The sequence below is a fragment of the Pecten maximus genome, chromosome 8, assembly GCF_902652985.1.
Source record: "Pecten maximus chromosome 8, xPecMax1.1, whole genome shotgun sequence".
Taxonomy (NCBI): Eukaryota; Metazoa; Mollusca; class Bivalvia; order Pectinida; family Pectinidae; genus Pecten; species Pecten maximus.
This window is the reverse complement of record NC_047022.1, coordinates 29,000,424-29,021,771: the sequence shown is the minus strand read 5'-3', so window position 1 is coordinate 29,021,771 and position 21,348 is coordinate 29,000,424. Positions and strand designations below refer to the sequence as shown.

Genomic DNA, 21,348 nt, shown 5'->3' with positions numbered 1-21,348 from the left:
ATTCATCACTTTATGACTAGTAGCGATTTAAAGGAATTAACTCTACTTCCCCTACTGGGCCCCGCCCCTTTGGCCCCTTTGGGGTCAGAGTCACCGTTTGCGCAAAATCTGTTCCCCTTCCCTCAAGGATGTTTCTGACCAAATGGGGTTCAAATCCATTCATAACGTAATAACTAGTAGCGATTAAAGGAATTACCTCTATTTCAACTATTGGGCCCCGCCCCTTTAACCCCTCAGGGGTCAGAGTCACCATTTATACAAAACCTGCTCCCCTTCCTCCAAGGATGTTTCTGACCAAATTGGGTTCAAATCCATTTATAACTTTATGACTAGTAGCGATTTAAATGAATTACCGCTATTTCCCCTTTTGGGCCCCGCCCCTTTGGCCCCTCCGGGGTCAGAGCCACCATTTATGCAAAATCTGTTCCCCTTCCCCCAAGGATGTTTCTGACCAAATTGGGTTCAAATCCATTCATAACTTTATGACTAGTAGCGATTTTAATGAATTAACTCTATTTCCCCTATTGGGCCCTGCCCCTTTGGCCCCTTCAGGGTCAAAGCCACCATTTATGCAAAATATGTTCCCCTTCTGCCAAGGATGTTTCTGGCCAAATTTGGTCAAAATCCAATAAAAACTTTTTGACTAGTAGCGATTTGAAGCAAATGTTGACGGACGGATGGACGACGGACGGACGCTGCGCCATGACATAAGCTCACCGGACCTTTGGTCCAGGTGAGCTAAAAACAAATCTGTCCACGGGTTTATGAGAAAAGAGATAGATGTGGCATCATGTGTATAACTGTCAACTATTTTGAAAGTGATCAAGTTTGACCTTTCACCTTTAACCTTGACCAATGACCACTGAAATCTAACCAAATGTATACCTTGAAGGTGTGATACTACCTACAAGGTGCCACAAGAGGCCCAATGGGCCTGCATCTCTCTCCTGCTTCTAATGCAGCTTTGAACTGAAGTTAATTGATGTCATTTGTGCAGATGCTAACACTTGTTTATTCATTTAAATAAAGTTTAGTCCTTTATTCCAGCATATTGGTCCAGTATTAGGTCTTTGGATCTCTTGGTCATTATTTAAAGAGTTTAACACATTTGATCCCTGTGACCTTGAATGTAGGTCAAGGTCTTTCATTTGAACAACTTTGGTAGACCTTCACCCTAGCATGCTGTATATCTAACATCAGGTCTCTGGGCCTCTTGGTTATTGAGAAAATGTTGATGCTGAATGGCTGGCAGACATTGCAACAAGGCATAAGATCATTTGCCTTTCAGGCAGGTGAGCTAAATATGAACTAAATATGTCCTTGAAGAGATATTGTGTTCACAGAATAACTACTAAAAACTCCCTCCCCTCTTATCAAAGTAGGGGTATAATTATACATAGGCCGAGGTATTCCTTTGTCTTCTCTTGTCCCTGTTATACATTGGCCAAGGCGTCCCTGACCAGCTGGTACTTCTAATGTCCCTGTGTGTATGTACACATTATACATTGGCCAAATTGTCCCTGACCAGCTGGTACGTCCCATGTCCCTGTATGTAGACTGGTAGGTATCAAATACTTGTCGCTTAAATGTCATATCATTCACCCATACACATTATATACTGGCAGAGAACTAGGTGTATTCTGTCTCTGACCAGGTACTCTCCACATCACTGTTACTATTATCAAAGTCTCCCTGCAACATACCAAAATATTTTGTTCTGTATTAGTATGATATAGAATTCTAAATCTCTGAATATTTACATTTCATTAATATAATCTAGGTAAACCCCTAACCAATACAAAATAGGAAATAATTTATATCAATTAAAGTCACTACCATAATCCATAACGCTCAATTAGAAAAGCTTCATCTGCAATCTGTTACTAGTTTCTTAATCAACAGCAGGTAATGACTAACTTATAAATTATGAAAGTTACACTTACATCATTGTCGCTGCCTTCGATGTCATCGACATCATAAGAGTTCTCCAGACTGAGGCCCATCAATCCCATGTCACTCTGTTTCTCCACCCTCTCCATCCCCTCACGTGCTCGACTGTTGGTGGGGTCCAGGCTGACAGCAAAATTATAGTATTTTCAGGTATTGAAATACAAACACTTCCATACATGTAACTCATTTACTTCTACATCCATACATGTAACTACATCACTTTTACATCCATACATGTAACTACACTACTTTTACATCCATACATGTAACTACATTACTTTTACATCCATACATGTAACTACATTACTTTTACACCCATACATGTAACTACTTTACTTTTACATCCATACATGTAACTACATCACTTTTACATCCATACATGTAACTACATCACTTTTACATCCATACATGTAACTCATTTACTTTTTCACCATACATGTAACTACGTTACTTTTACATCCATACATGTAACTACGTCACTTTTACATCCATACATGTAACTACATTACTTTTACATCCATACATTAACTACATTGCTTTTACATCCATACATGTAACTACATTACTTTTACATCCATACATGTAACTACATTACTTTTACATCCATACATTAACTACATTGCTTTTACATCCATACATGTAACTACATTACTTTTACATCCATACATTAACTACATTGCTTTTACATCCATACATGTAACTACATTACTTTTACATCCATACATTAACTACTATGCTTTTACATCATACATGTAACTACTATATAATTACTTTTACATCCATACATGTAACTAATTAATTGTACTATAATCTGAGTTCTATGTTCCATTACACACAATAGTCTACCTGTGTACTGTACTGTACAATAATCTGTGTTCAGTTTCACTACACAAAATAATCTACCCGAGTGATATGTTGTAATGTAATCTGAGTTCTGTGTTTCTATAAAACAAGAGGCCCAGGGGCCTTAACGGTCATCTGACTCTAAATTAAAACCCTTATATTATTGTAGTATGCATTCTCTGTAGCAAGTATATAGTGGCACTGTTGGCCATGGTGGCCATCTTGGATTTCTGACTGACCCAATAAATAACAACACTTGGTCTGGACCATCTAAGGATAATTTCTGGTAAGTTAATTAGAGCTGAATCCCACTGGTGGAATTTGAGAAGAAGTTTGAAATAGGCATTGTTCAGGAAAAACATGATTGCACAATCATTTTACAAAATGGCCGCCATGGCTGCCAAGTCAATGATTTTACGAGGCCGAAAAATAGCAACACTTTGTTGGCCCTCCTCCCTTAACATCCTCACCAATTTCCAGCTCAATGGCACCAGTGGAACTGGAGAAGGAAGTTTAAAATGTGTTTTTCAAGATGGCTGCAATGGCGGCCATCTTGGATTTCTGGCCAACCCGATAAATAACAACACTTGGTAAGGACAATCTCAGGATCATTTCTGGTAAGTTAGAGCTGAATCACTGGTGGAATTTGAGAAGAAGTTTGAAATAGGTGTTGTTCAGGAAAACCATGATTGCACAATCATGTTACAAAATGGCCGCCATTGCTGCCATGTCAAAGTTTTTACGAGGCCGAAAAAATATCAACACTATGTTGACTCGCTTTTCTTGACATCCTCACCCATTTCCAGCTCAACGGCACCAATGAAACTGGAGAAGAAGTTTAAAATGTGTTTTTCAAGATGGCGGCCATGGCGACCATGACGACCATCTTGGATTTTAGACCGACCCGAAAAATAACAACACTTGGTCAGGATCATATCAGGATCATTTCAGGCAAGTTTCAGCTCAATAGCACTGGTGGAACTTGAGAAGAAGTTTAAAATGTGTTTTTCAAGATGGCGGCTATGGCGGCCATCTTGGATTTCGGACCGACCCGAAAAATAACAACACTTGGTCGGGATCATATCAGGATCATTTCAGGCAAGTTTCAGCTTAATAGCACTGGTGGAACTTGAGAAGAAGTTTAAAATGTGTTTTTCAAGATGGCGGCTATGGCGGCCATCTTGGATTTCGGACCGACCCGAAAAATAACAACACTTGGTCAGGATCATCTCAGGATCATTTCTGGCAAGTTTCAGCTTAATCTCACTGGTGAAACTTGAGAAGAAGATTGAAATGTGAAAAGTTTACGGACGGCGGACGACGACGGACGAAGCACGATGGCTATAGGTCATCCTGACCCTTCGGGTCAGATGACCTAAAAATAATCTACCCGAGTGATATGTATAGTCTGAATTCTGTGTTTCTATACATGAAATAATCTATCTGTGAGCTGTACTGAAATATAATCCGAGTTCTGTTTCTATACACAAAATAATCTACCTGAGTGATATGTAAATGTTGTAATATAATCTGAGTTCTGTGTTTCTATACACAAAATAATCTACCTGAGTGATATGTAAATGTTGTAATGTAATCTGAGTTCTGTGTTTCTATACACAAAATAAGCTAACTGATTAGACTAAGTGTACTGTAATATAATCTGATTTCTGTGTTTCTATACACAAAGTGACATACCTGAGTGCTATGCTGTACTGGTCAATAGCTTCTAAGTGTTCATTTGTGCAGCCCAGGAAGTCACCCAAAGTCCTGTGAAGTTGACATGTACTTTGGGTTTGTAGCTGTTTCCTGAGTCTGAAATAAAATCAAACAATTGAAATTCTCATTCTGATTCTACATGTTCAAAGAATGCAGTTTCCATCGATGTATGTTAGCTAAGAAATAATGTCATGTATCTGGAACCATCAGACAGAAGCCTAGTGGATCGATCATGATCTCATTCAAACAGTCCCTAGTACTCTAGATCCCTAGACTTAATGTTTACGGTTATCAGTCCCTAGTACTCTAGATCCCTAGACTTAATGTTTACGGTTATCAGTCCCTAGTACTCTAGATCCCTAGACTTAATGTTTACAGTTATCAGTCCCTAGTACTCTAGATCCCTAGACTTAATGTTTACGGTTATCAGTCCTTATGCCACCCCTTCAATCCCCTACATCTACAAGTGTTTCTGTGTCAAAAGTCCCAACAATTTGCCTGTCTCATTTTTTCATTTTCACCAAGTGTCCTTTACATATTTCATCTTACAGAACCTTCAATCCTGCTCAGACTTACAATTCTATGCCTTTCTCATACTGATGTTCCCGAGACAGAATGTCTGCCATTATATACACAGGGTCGAGGAAATTAGGGTCCATCTTCATTGCCTTCTCCAAGTAAGGTTTAGCCTTCAGAAAAAGTAAAATATCAAAGCAAGTTAAATTTCAACACACACTTGTTGAAGATAAATTTAAACAATAGTATTGATTGTCTGTCCTACTTTTTTTGTAAAACTTTCCGAAAGAATCACCTCATACTTAAATTGATTTACAGTTTTAATAATTTAAAAGTCAGTATCATATGAACACAACTGTTAGACCCTCTATACTCATTATTTGACACAATTTAAGTTGAAATGGACATCAACTTTAGTCATTGATATTAACACTTTCAAAAAACACATTTAGTCATAAATATTAACACTTTCAATAAACACATTATGTCATTAATATTAACACTTTCAATAAACACATTTAGTCATTGATATTAACACTTTCAATAAACACATTTAGTTGTTGAAATTAACACTTTCAACAAGTGCAATCAATGATTGCGAAAGCTAACTGGCGGCAGCAATCACACTATGCATTCATTTTTTATGTATGTATAAGCATGTAATTTTGATTAAAGAGGGTTTTTGTCCAAAAAAAGTCCACTAATTAAAATGCCAAAACAAATCACAATTTTTTTCTGCATGATTTTGATAACATCACTTCTAGACCTCTAATGAATGTATAAACCAAATTAGAAGGGTGTGAGGTGTATACTTTTGGACTTAGATTGATGCGGACACCGGGGTGACAGGCTCACGGTTACTCATAACCGGTGAGCTAATAAACACATTTAGTCGTTGATATTAACACTTTCAATAAACACATTAACATTTAAGTCTTACGAAATGTATTAACCTGTTCTATCTATCTCCAAGCTGTTGGTGCTACACACCTTTTACATACAAAGTGTATTATTCCATAGTATTATAAGTTTACATATCTCCATAATACAAGTACATAAATATAACTTGGACCAACTTACCTTTGCAGTCATGGTTGGCTCCTTGGATAATACTGATGCATAGAGCTAGCAAATGAAAGTAGATATTTTTTAATTCATCATACAATGTACCGATAGATCTTTCATTTGCTTCTTCTGTATCTGGTCGTAATATTGTCGACATTAGCAACAAAAGTCTAAAAACATTGAATATATAATTATGTATTAGTCTCAAAACATTGAATATATAATTATGTATAATTATAGTTTGAAAACATATGTTTGAATTTCAATCCACCATCATCAGTTGGTGGTTGTTTTCTTATCTTTGTTTCTGAAAAAGTTCTTCATAGCTTTTCCCCAAATTACATATAGAAGTTCCTTTGCTTTCAAATGATTATTAATGAAGAAAAGGAGAAAATAAGGAAAGTCAAGAAAAGACCAGTCTTACATAGATCCAACAAAGATTATTCAATAGTGCCAGGTGGTCGCCATATTCCCTCTTGGATCTCCTCAATATTTGTCCAGTAATTCTTTTTTCAAAATATATTTTACTTTATCTTTTCATGACAGCGATCCTTTATAAAGACTACAGTAATCACAAAGATTTTGTTGACTACAAGTAATTAACAAAATAACAACTGAACTTACTGTAAGGGTCCTTGCGTTGTTTCCTAGAATTTTGATGGCCTTTCCAGCCCAGGAGAGCGCTTCTCTTGTACGATGACTAGCCATGTAACAGTTGATCAGACCTGAAAATATTGGTAAATCATGTTACATTTGTTCTTTGTTTGACAGTTTTAATTTCAACTGTTAAATGACACAACAAAGGCTTTAATAATTAGACCTAAGCTTGACAATAAACCGGACGTCTGTTTATTACCTAGGTAGGCCTCGTATCTGTGTGGGGCCAGTCTCAGAGCCTCCTGGAAGTGCAGAGAGGCGTCCTGACTTTTCTTCAGTTCTAACAGTGCTGCCCCCTTCAGTAGATATGCCTCTATGTTAAAAGAATCCAAGTTGTTGGCCTGAAACAATTGTGTATGGTAGTAATGGCCAAAACATGTATCATTCAGAGCAATACTTTAAATTGATTACTAATGCTGAAACAAATCAAAATCCAATTTTTATCAAGAGAACTACAGTCAAACCTGTGTATAAAGGACACCTAAGGGACAAGGCAAAAGTGTCCTTTATAGAGGTGTCCTTTATATAGAGGTTCAACAAGTTATGTCCCTTATAAACGATTCGAAGAAACAAACCAAAGTCTGATTACAGTACACTATATATCTCCTGATTAATTATATTTAAACACTAAAACAAATGAATAAAAGACAAATAATTAAAGATAAATGCTTAATTAATTTTCAATCATTCATCCGACACAAAAATTGAAGTTGATATTTTGAATAATTTATATTAAGTCTATAGTTTCAAAAAAGAATCTTCACAATATCATACTATACTGAATATCTATTCAGACAAATACTCAATATAGTCAAAAGAGTAAAGGTAATTCTTATTAAAACGATTTTCATTAATCATCAATATTTTGGGAAAAAAAATATGTTTGAAATATCTTTTCTATTACAACATTAACCCTTTATAAATGAAAGTGCATTTTCCTCTGATATTTATAGTCCCTAAGTATTTATTTTGAGACATATTTTCTGAAATCCATGTAGGAATTTAATTTAATAAACACCGTTTTCTGGTTCTGTCTATTACTATAGTGTATACAAAGACACTCAGAACTCTTCAGCTGTTCTTAATATGTTGCTTAGTCATATTCCGGGGAGTTTCGAGTGTGAGAAAATGGCGGCTGACAACCATGTGCTTGCCAGTTGCGCCCTGTCAGATTTTCATACGGTTGTTTTTGTAAGTAAAACAATTATGACAGACATAACTATTGCTTTGTCCCTCTTTTGTTGGTCTCGATAATTATTTAAGTACCACCTGACCATTCTTGTTGTCTAGGCCATAGTTGAATGGCTAAGCTTAGCTCTCACTGGTGGGGTTGTGTAAACAAACACCTCTGCTGATGGCGATCGGTCACTCTCTTGTAATTACTGCCCATTGTTACAGGTAACAGGACAATTTGTGACTGATGTAGTGACTTCCATAGTTAGCATTGCTGCCAGGGGAGTTGAGTAATTAAGGCTCTGCTGGTTATCTAGAAACTTTTTACACACAATATGTCTATACAGAATTTTTAACAACTTTACAGACAATAATAAGTGTCCGCATTAGGAAGGTGTCCGCTATATACATGATATTTATATAGTGATTTTCATTGGGAATTCATGGAACTGTCTGTTATGGACAGGTGTCCGCTATATAAGGGTGTCCGCTATTACAGGTTTGACTGTATGTACTAGTGAAGATTCATTAGTATATATGACATACCGCGGTACATTTCTACCCTGTTAATATTGTACAGAAGCATGTGACAATCAATTATCATACTTTTTGTGCAAAGTAAACAGTCCTGGTTCGAGATTCCTTGTGAGTGACCATAGAGAAATATCCAATGGAGATCCAGGATTCTGCAGCATATTCTGTGATCTTCATTAGGCGCTGGGATAACCTACAACATCACAAGTTACATCTTAATTAACCTCATCTAATGATTTATTTGATTAGCAATAAATACATGACCATGGCTTTTACTTCAACAGTTGTTCTGTAGTATTGTAATGCTCATTTAATTTCCAATCATATGGACATTTGTGGAAACCCCAGTTTTCTACTTTCTTTATTGTAGCTTTTGTTTTCTTAAATATGAAAAAAATTCTATTGATATGTACAATGTACTGTATATATACAACTTTGGAATCTCACTGCTTTTTTGTTTTGGTTTTTTTTTTTCATGAAAAAAATCCAATCTTAAATATCACACTGGTTAACCTTTGTAATTCTTTCACTTTATCTTCTTTGGATAGGAGGTAGGAATATAGATCCATATTCTTCACCTGAAGTGGGTCCAGAGCATGTACCTGTACCAACAAGATATACATGTTATGTTTCGTCTGTCCAACTTTGCCAGTATAAGTTTAAATCAAGCAAACTCCAAAATTCATTAAAATTTCAGTATTTTTTTTCCAAAAACAACTAAAAGAACCTCTGCTAGAAAGTATGGAAGCGTCCTGGATAACTATAGACTGGTGTAAATATCATGAATTGCAAAACACATATCAAATTTCACAGAATCACTAATTCTCAAAATTCAACTAAATTTGTGATTTTTACACCAAAGTGAGAGAAACATTTTTTTACTCATTCGACTTCATTCGAATTTGACTATACCTAATTTTTAAGTCAATTGGAGAAGCAAAAAAAGATTTTATATCAATTTTTTTCAAAATCTTAGGTTTCTAACACCAAAATACAACAAAACGTTAAAATTGAGGTAATCTGTAGTGTGTGTTATCATGTCCATAATTCAATAAACTATATTCCAAGTTTAATTGAAATAACATTCAGTCTTTATTAGAAACTGGGGTAACAAAAAACTGTAAAGTCAAGATTCCCAGTACATGTATTCCTAATTTCCCGTCACTGGACCAAAAATTCTGGATTTATATTCTGTAAATAAAGGCTGTATCGTCTACTTTATGATCTAACTATACACCAAGTTTGGCTTAAGTTGAAATTATACTTTTTGAGAAATGGATCTAGATACACAACTTTTAAAGTAAAATGTTGACAACTTCACTGTCGCCACCAGAAAAGTAACACCATAGTGTTGCTTCATGATTTGTCACAGGTAAGATAAAAACACACTTATGGCTGGTCAGGCTTTCAAACATCTATTCTAGTTTTGATATTGTCTTCAATTAAGTTGACAAAAGACTAAGTTTCAATATTGTCAAAATAGACATTGGTACATATCTAAGTTCAGTTGTTATTTAATGAGGTACGAGTGACCAGTGTTGGATTTTACCCTTTGGAAGGCTTGTAGAGCACCAGAGTAGCGACCATCATAGAAGAGGGCCTCGGCCAGACTGTTAACTAGGAGAACATTATCTTTGAGGTAAGCTTTTGTGTCCATCAGTTGGAATGTTGCGACAGCACTGCTGAACTCTCGAGACGACAAATGTGCTTGTCCTTTGATCCACATTGATAGCCTGTAAAAGATACAATGTCTGTTTTATTTACTGTTTAATATTATAATTCAATTGCATCAACATAATTCCATCATTTTTTCAGAATGTTACAGAATCAAGAATTACACATAAATATATAATCATAACTTGCATGTCCCTGCTTCTCAAAGTCCAATTCAATTAACAGTAAAATATAGAGAAAAATTTAGAATCTGAAATGTGTGATGGGATGGCCATTTCCAGCTTTGGTTATGGCAGCGCTTGTACTTAGAAAGTAAGTGTGCTGAAATCCTAGCTAAATGGAAAACTTTAACACTGTACAATTGATAAACAAATTTAAGTTCAATCAACAGTTATTAAACTGTAAGTTATATATAATGATAATATGAAAAGGACTGAAAATGATGACGGAAATGATATCAGCCAGCTGAACACTCACCAATCATTGGGTGTGCCATGAGGAAGACCATTTATCACAAGAGTCGCTACATCTGAACCCTTGACCCCTAGACCAAGTAAACCGTTCAGAGCTTCCAATGCCAGAGGACAAACCCTTAAAAAACAAATGCAACATTATAAAAGCAAATCAAACATTGTTTACAGCTTAACAATTCCAATTGTTTTACAATGATCAATGAGACACACACTGGATATATTAGTGTATTACACAGACAGTATGTGAGAAATAGAAAATCTTACAGGAGAGGTTTGATAAATTTAGTATGGCATAGCCAAAAATGTAAGATACTCTTGGCCACAATAACTCACATTTATGAGAACAAAACTGAAAAACGTAAGGCATAGTACAACAGGCTTTGTGATAAAACCTACTTATTGAAATGTTCAATAACTGACCACTCTAATCAACACAGTTCTGACCTGATGACCTCCTTGTAGCTTGTTATTGCTGACCGGTCCATTCCTGCCCTCAGGTACAGTTTGGCTAGAGCCAGGTGAATCTTTGGGTTTCTCTGACGTGAGCTGATTCCCTCCAGCTTTGAGGAACAGACATGAGCATCACATTATCACATCGTCATGACTGTGTACATATCTCAATTGTCTCTGATATAATTTCCTAATTTATACAAATTATCATGTAAATTCTTCAGTTTTAAAACATCACTTGACTGATTACAGAATTACCATGTATAGATATATAATATCTATTGTACAAATAACCTGTACAGGACATAGCCAAACACTTCAATATTTTGAGAAGTTACATGAGACAGATCCTGTAATGTAATAATACTGTTCTGTTTTCTATACAGTGGGATCAGTTTTAAGCATTTCTCCTTAATAGAAGCACTGTTTATAGCTGTCCGTGGTGTATATGTAGCATTGGAAATCGAAGTATTCTAGAATGTGTAGACCGGGATTAGTCAGACACTCACCACAGACATGGCTTCTTTGTATTGCTTCTGTTGTAACAAACACTGGTACATCTTGTACTTCACTTCAACCTCTGAGGTCAGCTCCTGTAAAAGTTACCTCCCTTTGATCTTTCTTCAACGTTATATCTTATTTCAAAGTGTTTACAGTATTAAGTGTTTTCCTTTGAGAGCAGAATTGTATAGAATTTCATTTTACTAAATTCACTTTTATAAGAATATTTTCTTCCTGAATGGGAAGATCATGGATCTCTTAACCTTAAGGTGACACAATATAATGGTACCAAGCAAAATTGACAGGGAGGCAATTCAAAATTATTTGAAGATGTATATTTCTTCCCAAATGGCATTTATATAATCAAAGTGTTTTTATCAAGTTCTTTTAATTATTATTAAGTACTAGTTCTTTACGTTAACCTGCTCATTATAATTATTTCATTATTTGTTGTGAACTGTACACCAGACTGTACTTACCATGTGACATGGTGGCCCACCTTTGACCTTTGACTTGTTGAAACCCTTCCTTAGAATTATAGCTTTCTTGTATGTGTCCTGGAACAAACCCAATTTATGAAATATTTTGTAATACCTTACTAATGATGACAAATCAGAAGCAGAACAACTCTTTAGTATTACAATATTGTGTGTCACCTTGATAAGAAAAATGCTAGAGTAACCTTCAATAAACCCTAATTGATTTTTTTTTCTCATGAAACATGTATATGTACTACAACTTCCATAAGTCATAAAACATATATAAAAGGTTCCAAACTATCAAAGATAAAAAAATTCAATATATATAAAATGGCTATACACAATATTTAATGATGATAACAAATCAGAATGGCTACATGAGAAATGATTTATTGACATTTGAAACATGTACAATTCCATATCAAATTCTACTACATTTTGAGACTGTTTCATCTTCAATTGAAACAGACACAGGTAGTCAGTTTTTCCAAGCTAATTCAGTAATAGGTGGCCTTGATATTGAACTTAAAACATGTCTCTATCAGAACATACAGGTTCCCACACCTGATGAAAAGTTTATTGAATACCTGTACTGAAATGAGGATAGCCAGTAAGTGATATGACACTGAATTGTGACTTTTCCTGATGACAAGACAGACAAATTAAAGCTTACACTACAGGAGTATGACCCCGCCCCATACACAGTATATCCTTATTAGATAATGGGAGTCACACATTGGTCAAGGGATGTCATGGCCATCTCACTGAAATGTCACAATCTGGACACACTACTAAAGGCTTAATTATATATTATAGGAAACTATAGTTATCATCTCTTTATTGCCTATGAATAACTAACAAATATACACTCCTGTATGATTTAAAGCATTATTGGAATACAACCAATTCAGGTACAAAAGCCTTTGATTACCTCTGCCTTGAGGTACTGTGACATGTTGTAAAGGGCGTTGCCATAGTAAACCATGCATTGGTAGCGCTGCTGAAGTGTGAGAAGTTCCACATCTGTACTGTTGTCACAGAGAGTGATCACAACACTTGCCTGAAATGAAATTAACTGTGTGTAAGTATATAATTAAGGCTAGGGAAAAACTTCGAATTCTCTCACCTCGATTGGACTTGCTTACTAGTGCAATCAAAGGACTGCATGCCCTTTAATGGACTAGTAATTATTAACCAGTCCTGGGTTCGATCCTTATCATGATCAGTGGCCTTGAAATAAATACAATTTGCCATGATCTTTTGGATCCATCTGTTAATTTTATTGGCATCCACATCGAGACCTGGGAAATAATACAAATTTTCTCCACATGCATATAGCAGCTGTTAGCCCTAGAAACTCAGACACTTTTTTCCTAGAGGATGTAATTGTATGTAATTACCATGCATGGCAATTACAAGTTGGTAAATATAATTAGCTGCAATATGCCACTCGACTAGGGAGAAATGAACTTTTCTTTAGCTCGATTGGTCGAGTGTACATGAGTTTAAGACAGCCAGAGTAAGTCAAAGGTCCTAGGTGAAATCACTAGCAGACTGCACTGGGTGCATTAAAATAAATAAAAATTATCATGCTCTCAGCCTGTTATATATCTGTGGCGTGCAAAAGTATTTGTCTACAATGTATATGGTTTTCATTGTGAAAGGAATCTTTTAATAAAATTTGCCATCAACACAAAACTAAACCCTGCTAAATTCCCTACTTTATTATAAGGTAATAATAAAAGCCTTGGATATGATCTTTTTGTGTCCCAACCCCATGTGATGTCATTTCTTTAAAAGCCTCTTTATCTTTTGCACAAAACATTAAAAAAAACATGACAAAAAAAAAAAAAAAATTGCTGAAGGATAAAAAAAATACCTTAATAAATGATGATATAATATGAGAATCAATACAGTTCATATATGCAGTTCATTAAAATTGGAATTAAAACCAGGAAACTATATATACTGATTACGGAGAATTTTTAATGCTGTGCTCCACTCTCTATATGGAAATTTAAATGAGCTAAAGAAAGTATGTGCAAACCTTTTTTTTTCATGAATGGTGGGCCAGCGATCAAATACATGCATCAGAATCCCTATGTTAATCAGATGTACCAGTTGCTGCAAATGCCGCAAAGAGTCATCTCAGCATTTGAAAAAATCCCATGTTTTAAATGCTTTTCAGTTTATCATCCAGGGATGTAACTTGGTGCATGCAGGGTTGGTTTAAAGATAACGTTCTATACTTATATTTGTGAACGTTGTAAACAAAATCATAGATGGGCTAGACCTCAGATCAGTGTCTTGTCTTTTGTTTACTGCAAAGTAGTGGTTATATTATGGGCCAGTGATCAGACCTATCTTTTTTAGTATCCCTTGACTTTTTACTCAAATACACTCAAATATACTCAAATACACTCAAATACACAAAAAAATACTCAAATACAAATAAAATTCACTTCTATAACATCAATTTGTATGTGATGTGATTATTGATTTGTAAATATTACGACATAAGGCCTGATAAAAAACAAAACCAAACCAACAACTTTGCAAGGGAGGTAACTCCTTTTCCTATACAACCTACCATACCTATTGAAAACATCAGTCTGGTTTTCTTTAATGTTTTTTAAGGCCTGACTCTTTCCTACAAATATATTTGATTATTATTATTTTTTAAGGATCTTAGTCTGCCTGTCTCTTTCTACTAAATATATAAAATATAACATGTATTATTGTTACTCAATCAAAATACTCTAGATTTCAATACATAAACCATAAAATGCTATGTATGCAAAGAATAATTTACTCATGCACAAATATTTTTTTTAGTTGAGTAAATAGACTTTTTGTCAGGTTATAGTCACTTTCAGCATTAAACAGAATCATCATGGATTAAAGGAAAAGTTTCCGTTCGTCCTTGTCCGTGTCACTATACTCAAAATATAACAATACATGTACTAATGACTGTGTTCAATGCACTATTGTTCACGTGTTTTATTGTATAGATTTTAATTCCCCTTATCTCTCTATATATATCTGTGTAAATTTATTTGTGCTTATCATATCTATTCCGATGCCGATGGCAAAAGATAATCAAATTTCCAGGAGGCATCAGAAGCGGACGGAGAGAGCTAACCATGGCACAGGATGTGATGAACTTTAGAAACAGCAGAGTGTTTTGATAAGTGAAAAGTTTGAACTTCGTCTCTCTCTCTCTCTCTCTCTTTCTCTCTCTCTAATATGTAAATATATGTCATCTTGTAAAAATAAATGTATTATATGTATGTAAAATTATATAGGGAAAGTGTTTAATATAAGTTTGATAACTTGTGCCCAATTCCCATGTATAAATTAAGATACAATAAAATATGTTTAAATCAAAATGTGTTTTATCATTTTCTCTTGCATTAATGACAAGATTTTTATTAGAATGAACGAAAACATTTGTCCAGTCTCATCTATTTTCATGGCATATTGTAGCACAATTTTCCTCTGTAAATTATTTAGATTGAAATTTTCTTCAGATCTGATGGGCAAATTTCCTTCTTCTATTTCAAATTAGTTATAGGTTTTTGTCCAACTTTGGTCTGAGCTGTCTTTGAGCCATGTAAAGCCGCCAATTTAAGGAAATTAATTATGACTTCATATAATGTGTTCTGTGACCTATGGAGCCCTTAGTGTTGAGCCCAATAGGAAAAAATCCTTAAGATTTTCCTTTAATGTAGGAATGACATGGTTTTTCTTAATCAGGTCCATACAGGTGCCCTATAGTAATCACTCTGTCTGTTTGTTTGTTTGTCTGCCCATCCACAATAGTTCCTTAACTTTCATACTTATTGATCATGGCCAACTCCTGACCAAGACAAAGCTAGGTCACTTTGGGTGAGAGGTCAGGGTCATTTGGATCAAAAGGTGAAGGACAATGTAGATCTTTGACAATAATTCTGTCTGTTTGTGGGAAGGAAAAAGCTAACGTGTGTTTTATAGTATACTGTATTTATATTTCCATTAGCACAGAAAACTGTGATTATAACTGATAAAATGAATACTTTAAAGTCCTTCCAGTCAAATCTAAAGCAGGTCAGCATTTTCTAAAGCCTAAGTTGAGTATAGGCTACACGTTCTTCAAATGTATAGTTTCATATAAAATATGAAATTCCAAAAATAGAATGAAACCTTTAAACATTTTTATAATTTTTGTAGAGACCAGTAGTCTTTCCCATATTTTCCAGTCCTTATTAAAGAAGTTCAGATGATTTCCCCTTTTACTGGTTGCAATATCTTGGAGTGTGGTATGTTTCTTTGATGTAATTTTTCAAAGCTGATAAAGACAGACTCTTTTCCTGGCACAGGGCTCGAACTTAAAGGTAGCCCGATAGTCTGGGACTAGTAGATTTTCTACCCGGGCTAGTGGTTTGAAATTCCGGTAGCCAAACGGACTAGTGGAAATCTTGTAGAACTTTATTTGATTAAAATGTTGTGGCATCTTGTGTTATATATGTATTTTCATCAAAATCAAACAATACTTCCCATTTCCTTTTTCCAGTAGATTCTATATTATTTTTACACAGACAGTTATAAAATTAACTTGCTCCTCTTTTCTGTTTGAAAAAAAAATCTAAGTTGGCAGGTATGTAAGATAGTTTTATGAATTCAGTGGAGATATCTTCTTTGGAAAAATTCTTTTTTATAGCACTTTTGACACTTTGATAAGTGAGAAAGTTAGTATGAATATTGAATTTCTCCATTAATTCTGTATAGCTGTAAAATCTACCATTGCTATTTTCTTTGACTATAATTTGTTTTATATAAATCCTTTTCTATACCAATCTATATAAAAAATGCTCTTATTTTTATTGTTACTAAAATAAAAGATTGTAAATGTTTCATTTTCAGATCGCTTTCACTACAATTCTTAATAATTACATCTCTTTTTATCTTGTCTGATGAACTTTTCCATAAGAAATAATAAATTTCTGAATTCAGTCTCTTAATGAATATCACCAGGATTTGGTAAAGTAATAAAAAGATGATTTAACAACTTTATGAACAGATGATTTAACAACTTTATGAACAGATGATTTTTGCAAATATATATACATGTGTATACATGTTATAAGTATATTGAGGCAAAATGCAACCTCTCAAATAAAATTGAATAAAATTCATGTATTGCATTTTTTGTTTTTTTTTGCTTTTAGTTTGTTTTTAGATGATATGCCTACTTCACACAGAAAAAAAATCATCTAAATATATAAATGTACACATATATATTAATATACAATCCTGGTGTATTTCTGTTTTTGATAGGAAATTAAAAGTTAAAACAAAGATATGTGTTAAGCCTTTACCTAATTATGGAAAACGTTAAACATACATGTTTAGTGCACTTGAAGTAGAATCCTTGAAGTTTACTTATAAGAAGTAAAACCATCTTATGGACCATACTATTCAATCATATCATCACAGAGTAAATTTTGAAATTTTGAAGCCCATATGAATCAACACCTGATGGTCTTAACTTATTTCTCCTTGAACTGTTTAAGGGTCTCCATAGAATCTATATGAAATATTTTGCTTGTATTATGCCTCTTTTATCAGTTTAATGTTGTTTTTGTTTCTTTTTTATGTTAACAAATTTTGGGATATTGTGGTATACTATATATAAATTAAGGTTTAAATTATTATGAGTTTATCACATATATTCTTATTTTGGCAAAATGTGCTATAATTGTAGAGAGCATATGTTCTTAACATTGCTCATGTTATATTTTAATGTAATTATGATATATTTGATGTACTTAATATTAATTGCGCGAGGTGCAAAAGAAGAGTAACAAGCTGAGTCCCTGATACAATATTTTTAATTCATACTCATCTTTAAACTTGAGTTTTTATACTGCTGTTAAATGACCAGTTTAAGATAGTTCATTTTATATCTGGTTTAATTAGGTCTTAGGAAATTAAATCTTCAGTATATCTCACAGGTAAAAATTGGAGGTTATAGGACCCCCCTCCCCCTCACCCATCTCTCTCCACCTGCTAACACAGGTGTGACACCCTTTCATTACCTGGACAGTTCAGTTATAGCCTTAGGGGGACTCTTTCAATACACTGGTCAATTAGTGTAAGTTACACAGGCGTGTCAATCATGTCCCCAGGTGTGAAAAATTGCTCTACAAATATTGTAGAAATAACATCCATATCTGTGAAAGTAATGAGGGGGGTGGAGTAATTTATAAAATTTAACTAAAATATGGTAAATTAATATTGTCCAGTAAATAAAACCAAACAATATATCACACAGAAACTTGATCTTATTAAGTAGTAAACCATGGCCATATTATAATGCTCATAATCTAATTACTCATCACCAAGTTAAGGTAATAACATAAATTGAAGTTATACAACACAACTAATATGACTTTCAACATTCTTACATATAATAGTTGTTGTATGTTTTAAGTATTTATTTATATAAAAAATGAAAATCTATATTATGGAATGAAGATTTTTTGCCATCATCAGATGGAAGTACATCAACAATTCCTATTTATCTTTTAGTCTGATCAGGAAAACAAAATGGCTTTAAGCCAGCCAGCCAGCCCACCATCAGTTTCAACAGTTTAATCTGTTATTGATACATTTCCAAAAGTTTTTCTTAAGATCTTAGACTTCAAATTTAGGTTTCCAATATAATCAAATGAATAATAAGTAATAGGGAAAAGAAGGGAAAAGTAGAAAAGAGATCAATCTCAATGGCAGACACCAAGATCCCCTGGAAACTCTTGCTATACAGCTGATGGTTTATGATTATTTCTGATGATTTTTTTTAGAATGGATATTATTCATCAGTCTGATCTTAAACAATGATGAAATCCTGCTAAAGTTACACGGATATGTTGATTTCATTTGGAAGTTAATTCTAATAATCCACCTATTGCTCTTGAGATATAATCTAAATTTGATATCATTCATTCTAAAGTTGGTCACATATCTCTTTATACTACAGGTATTTTACAGTAATAATTATATTCATATGTAATGCTATCCACTCAGTGATTGAGATTACAGTAGACTACACTCGCTTTGTGGATATTGACAACTTGGTTATCATATTAACATACTACATGTAATTTAATTTTAAAGTTATAACTGAAATTTTATGACAGCATGGCACAAAATATCATCTGGAAACTTTTTAACAGTTTATCGAAAAATTATTACGGAAAATATTAATTCATTGCCTTGACTTCAATTTTCAATGAATTAATTACTCAAAGATTGAAATATGGATTTGTGAGGGGGAAAAAAAATCAATAAAAATGAATTATTTTACATAATACCACAAATTTGACAACAATTTTATACAGAGAATCAAATACAGTATAGAAATTCTTGTATTAAATATTAATTATAGCTATCTAGTATGAGTATTTTTGCATTTGTGAGTAGATAATCCGGATTTCAGTTTTCCTGCTCCTTTTTATTTTATTCGCGCCCAATGCGTAAACAAAAATTGGGTCGTGAATGGGGTAGGCCTATTTTGATTATCATTTTAAAATACTTCTTGAGAAAATAAATAAAAAATATTTTACATGTGACTTCTATATATACAAAAGAATATTATTTTGGGTCCATTATATCATAAAAATATTCATTTCAGGTCCGTTATCGACCATTTCGACAATTCAACTCTGACGGCAATGGGGTCGTAAATCGGATATTTTGACAATTATTTCAAAATACTTCTAGTGAAAATTAATTTAAGATATTTGACATATGACCTCTACAGACACCAAAGAATACCATATTGAGTCCATTCTCTTATGAAAATATCGATTTCGGGTCCATTATCGGCCATTTCTGTAATTCAACTCGGACGACAATCGGACCGTGAATCGCGAATGATTAAAACATTGATTTAAACTACTTCTCGGTCAAATAAACCACTAATGTTTTGCATATGATACAGTTGAGCATTTCAGAACAAATATTTGGCTCTGTTCTCTGAAAATAATGCTAATTTAAGCCCCATTTCCCAACGTTTTGATAATTCCAAGTCAATTTCAGTAAAGCCTAAATATCCCAACCGATCCGGGTATCATAGTTCGCAAGATCGTAGCCTGATCGCTTATTAACGACCATGTTACGCACAAAATAAGGTTATATGTGTGAAATACATTTGTATTTGAGTATATTTTTGTGTATTTGAGTATATTTTATGTGTATTTGAGTATATTTGAGTGTATTTGAGTATATTTGAGTGTATTTGAGTAAAAAGTCAAGCCGCCCCTCCTCTCCATCTACTGAGACCCAAAATCCCCAAACCACACACACACGTTACACACAGTATTTTTGTATGAGTTTTCATGTGAATCCAGAACTTTGACGAGCCCGAATATGAAGATTGGCATTCAACCGAGTCCCACAAGGAACACAAGAAAGAGCGTTATTAGACATTACATGACTGAAAAAATTCAACAGACGAAGAAGGATGCATACAGTAAGTAGCATACAGCTAGTAGCCTGTGGGCGACATACCCTACCCATAACAAATCTTATTTGAAAACAAATTATTATATTGACGGAGGCGAGTCAGAATAATAAGATGACCATCACAATTATGTCAATACTTACCAGTTGACTTAAATCTTGGTATAATTCCGAATCGTGTAATTGCTTCACGTGGTCAAATAAATTCATTGTGAGAATCAAATTTTTGAAGTCAAATGTTTACGTTTAAATGCTTTTTTGTTCTCTTCAAAATTATCTACATCCGTGCAAAAAATCCCGCTGCCGACATCACTTTCAATAACACTGCCATTAAAACGCTTAATACCAACGCTTATTTTAAGCATTTCAGTGATATTGATCAAAATAAAAGGAAGTTACTAAAATTCGGAAAGACGGAAAACTACGCAACGGAACGAACACGCATACCAATTTCGATATTAAAGTGGCGTTGCTGGGTGTTTTATAGCATTTAAAAAGACATGAAAACACCACACACACCGTTCGATGGGTTAATGGTTTTTTTTTCATTTCACAAAGATTTTATTGAATTAAATCAGGGGGTATTGGCCTTTCCCTTAATAAATGTTCAAAGAGTACTGTACAGTATTTAAAATTAATGTAATGGCAAAAATCTTAGTGTGGCGGGAACGGGTTCATTTCATTGAGTGATAGTTAACTCATCCGTACCTGCCAATCCGTATCCCACTAAAATTGACGAACTAAATACAAAAAAAATAAAGCACAGTACCATTGTTTGGCGAACACGTACTAACATTTCGACAACTCGTGAAGAT

The 21,348-nt window shown here is 34.0% G+C and overlaps 1 protein-coding gene across 1 annotated transcript; it reads right to left on the bottom strand.

Annotated features, from left to right (window-relative positions):
* Positions 1-985: 985 nt before the first annotated feature.
* Positions 986-20,868, bottom strand: LOC117333093 (anaphase-promoting complex subunit 7-like). Its single transcript, XM_033892225.1, has 16 exons — positions 20,678-20,868; positions 12,963-13,091; positions 12,032-12,109; positions 11,561-11,644; positions 11,046-11,161; positions 10,606-10,719; positions 10,004-10,187; positions 8,968-9,056; positions 8,527-8,647; positions 6,947-7,088; positions 6,715-6,815; positions 6,106-6,150; positions 5,086-5,198; positions 4,489-4,605; positions 1,944-2,073; positions 986-1,692 (listed from the first exon to the last, which is right to left on the bottom strand). The coding sequence occupies exons 1-16, from the start codon at positions 20,741-20,743 to the stop codon at positions 1,630-1,632; spliced, it is 1,692 nt and encodes a 563-aa protein (XP_033748116.1). The 5' UTR covers positions 20,744-20,868; the 3' UTR covers positions 986-1,629.
* Between the last annotated feature and the right edge of the window lie 480 nt (positions 20,869-21,348).

Bases quoted from the DNA above. Each gene is read 5' to 3' on its own strand.
- LOC117333093 (XM_033892225.1), bottom strand. From the start codon at position 20,743: ATGAATTTATTTGACCACGTGAAGCAATTACACGATTCGGAATTATAC. The intron at 10,188-10,605 runs GTGAGTGTTCAG...TATCTTTTACAG, and splicing joins CATGGCACACCCAATGATTG to GCTATCAATGTGGATCAAAG. The intron at 1,693-1,943 runs GTAAGTGTAACT...GGTATGTTGCAG, and splicing joins TCGAAGGCAGCGACAATGAT to GGAGACTTTGATAATAGTAA.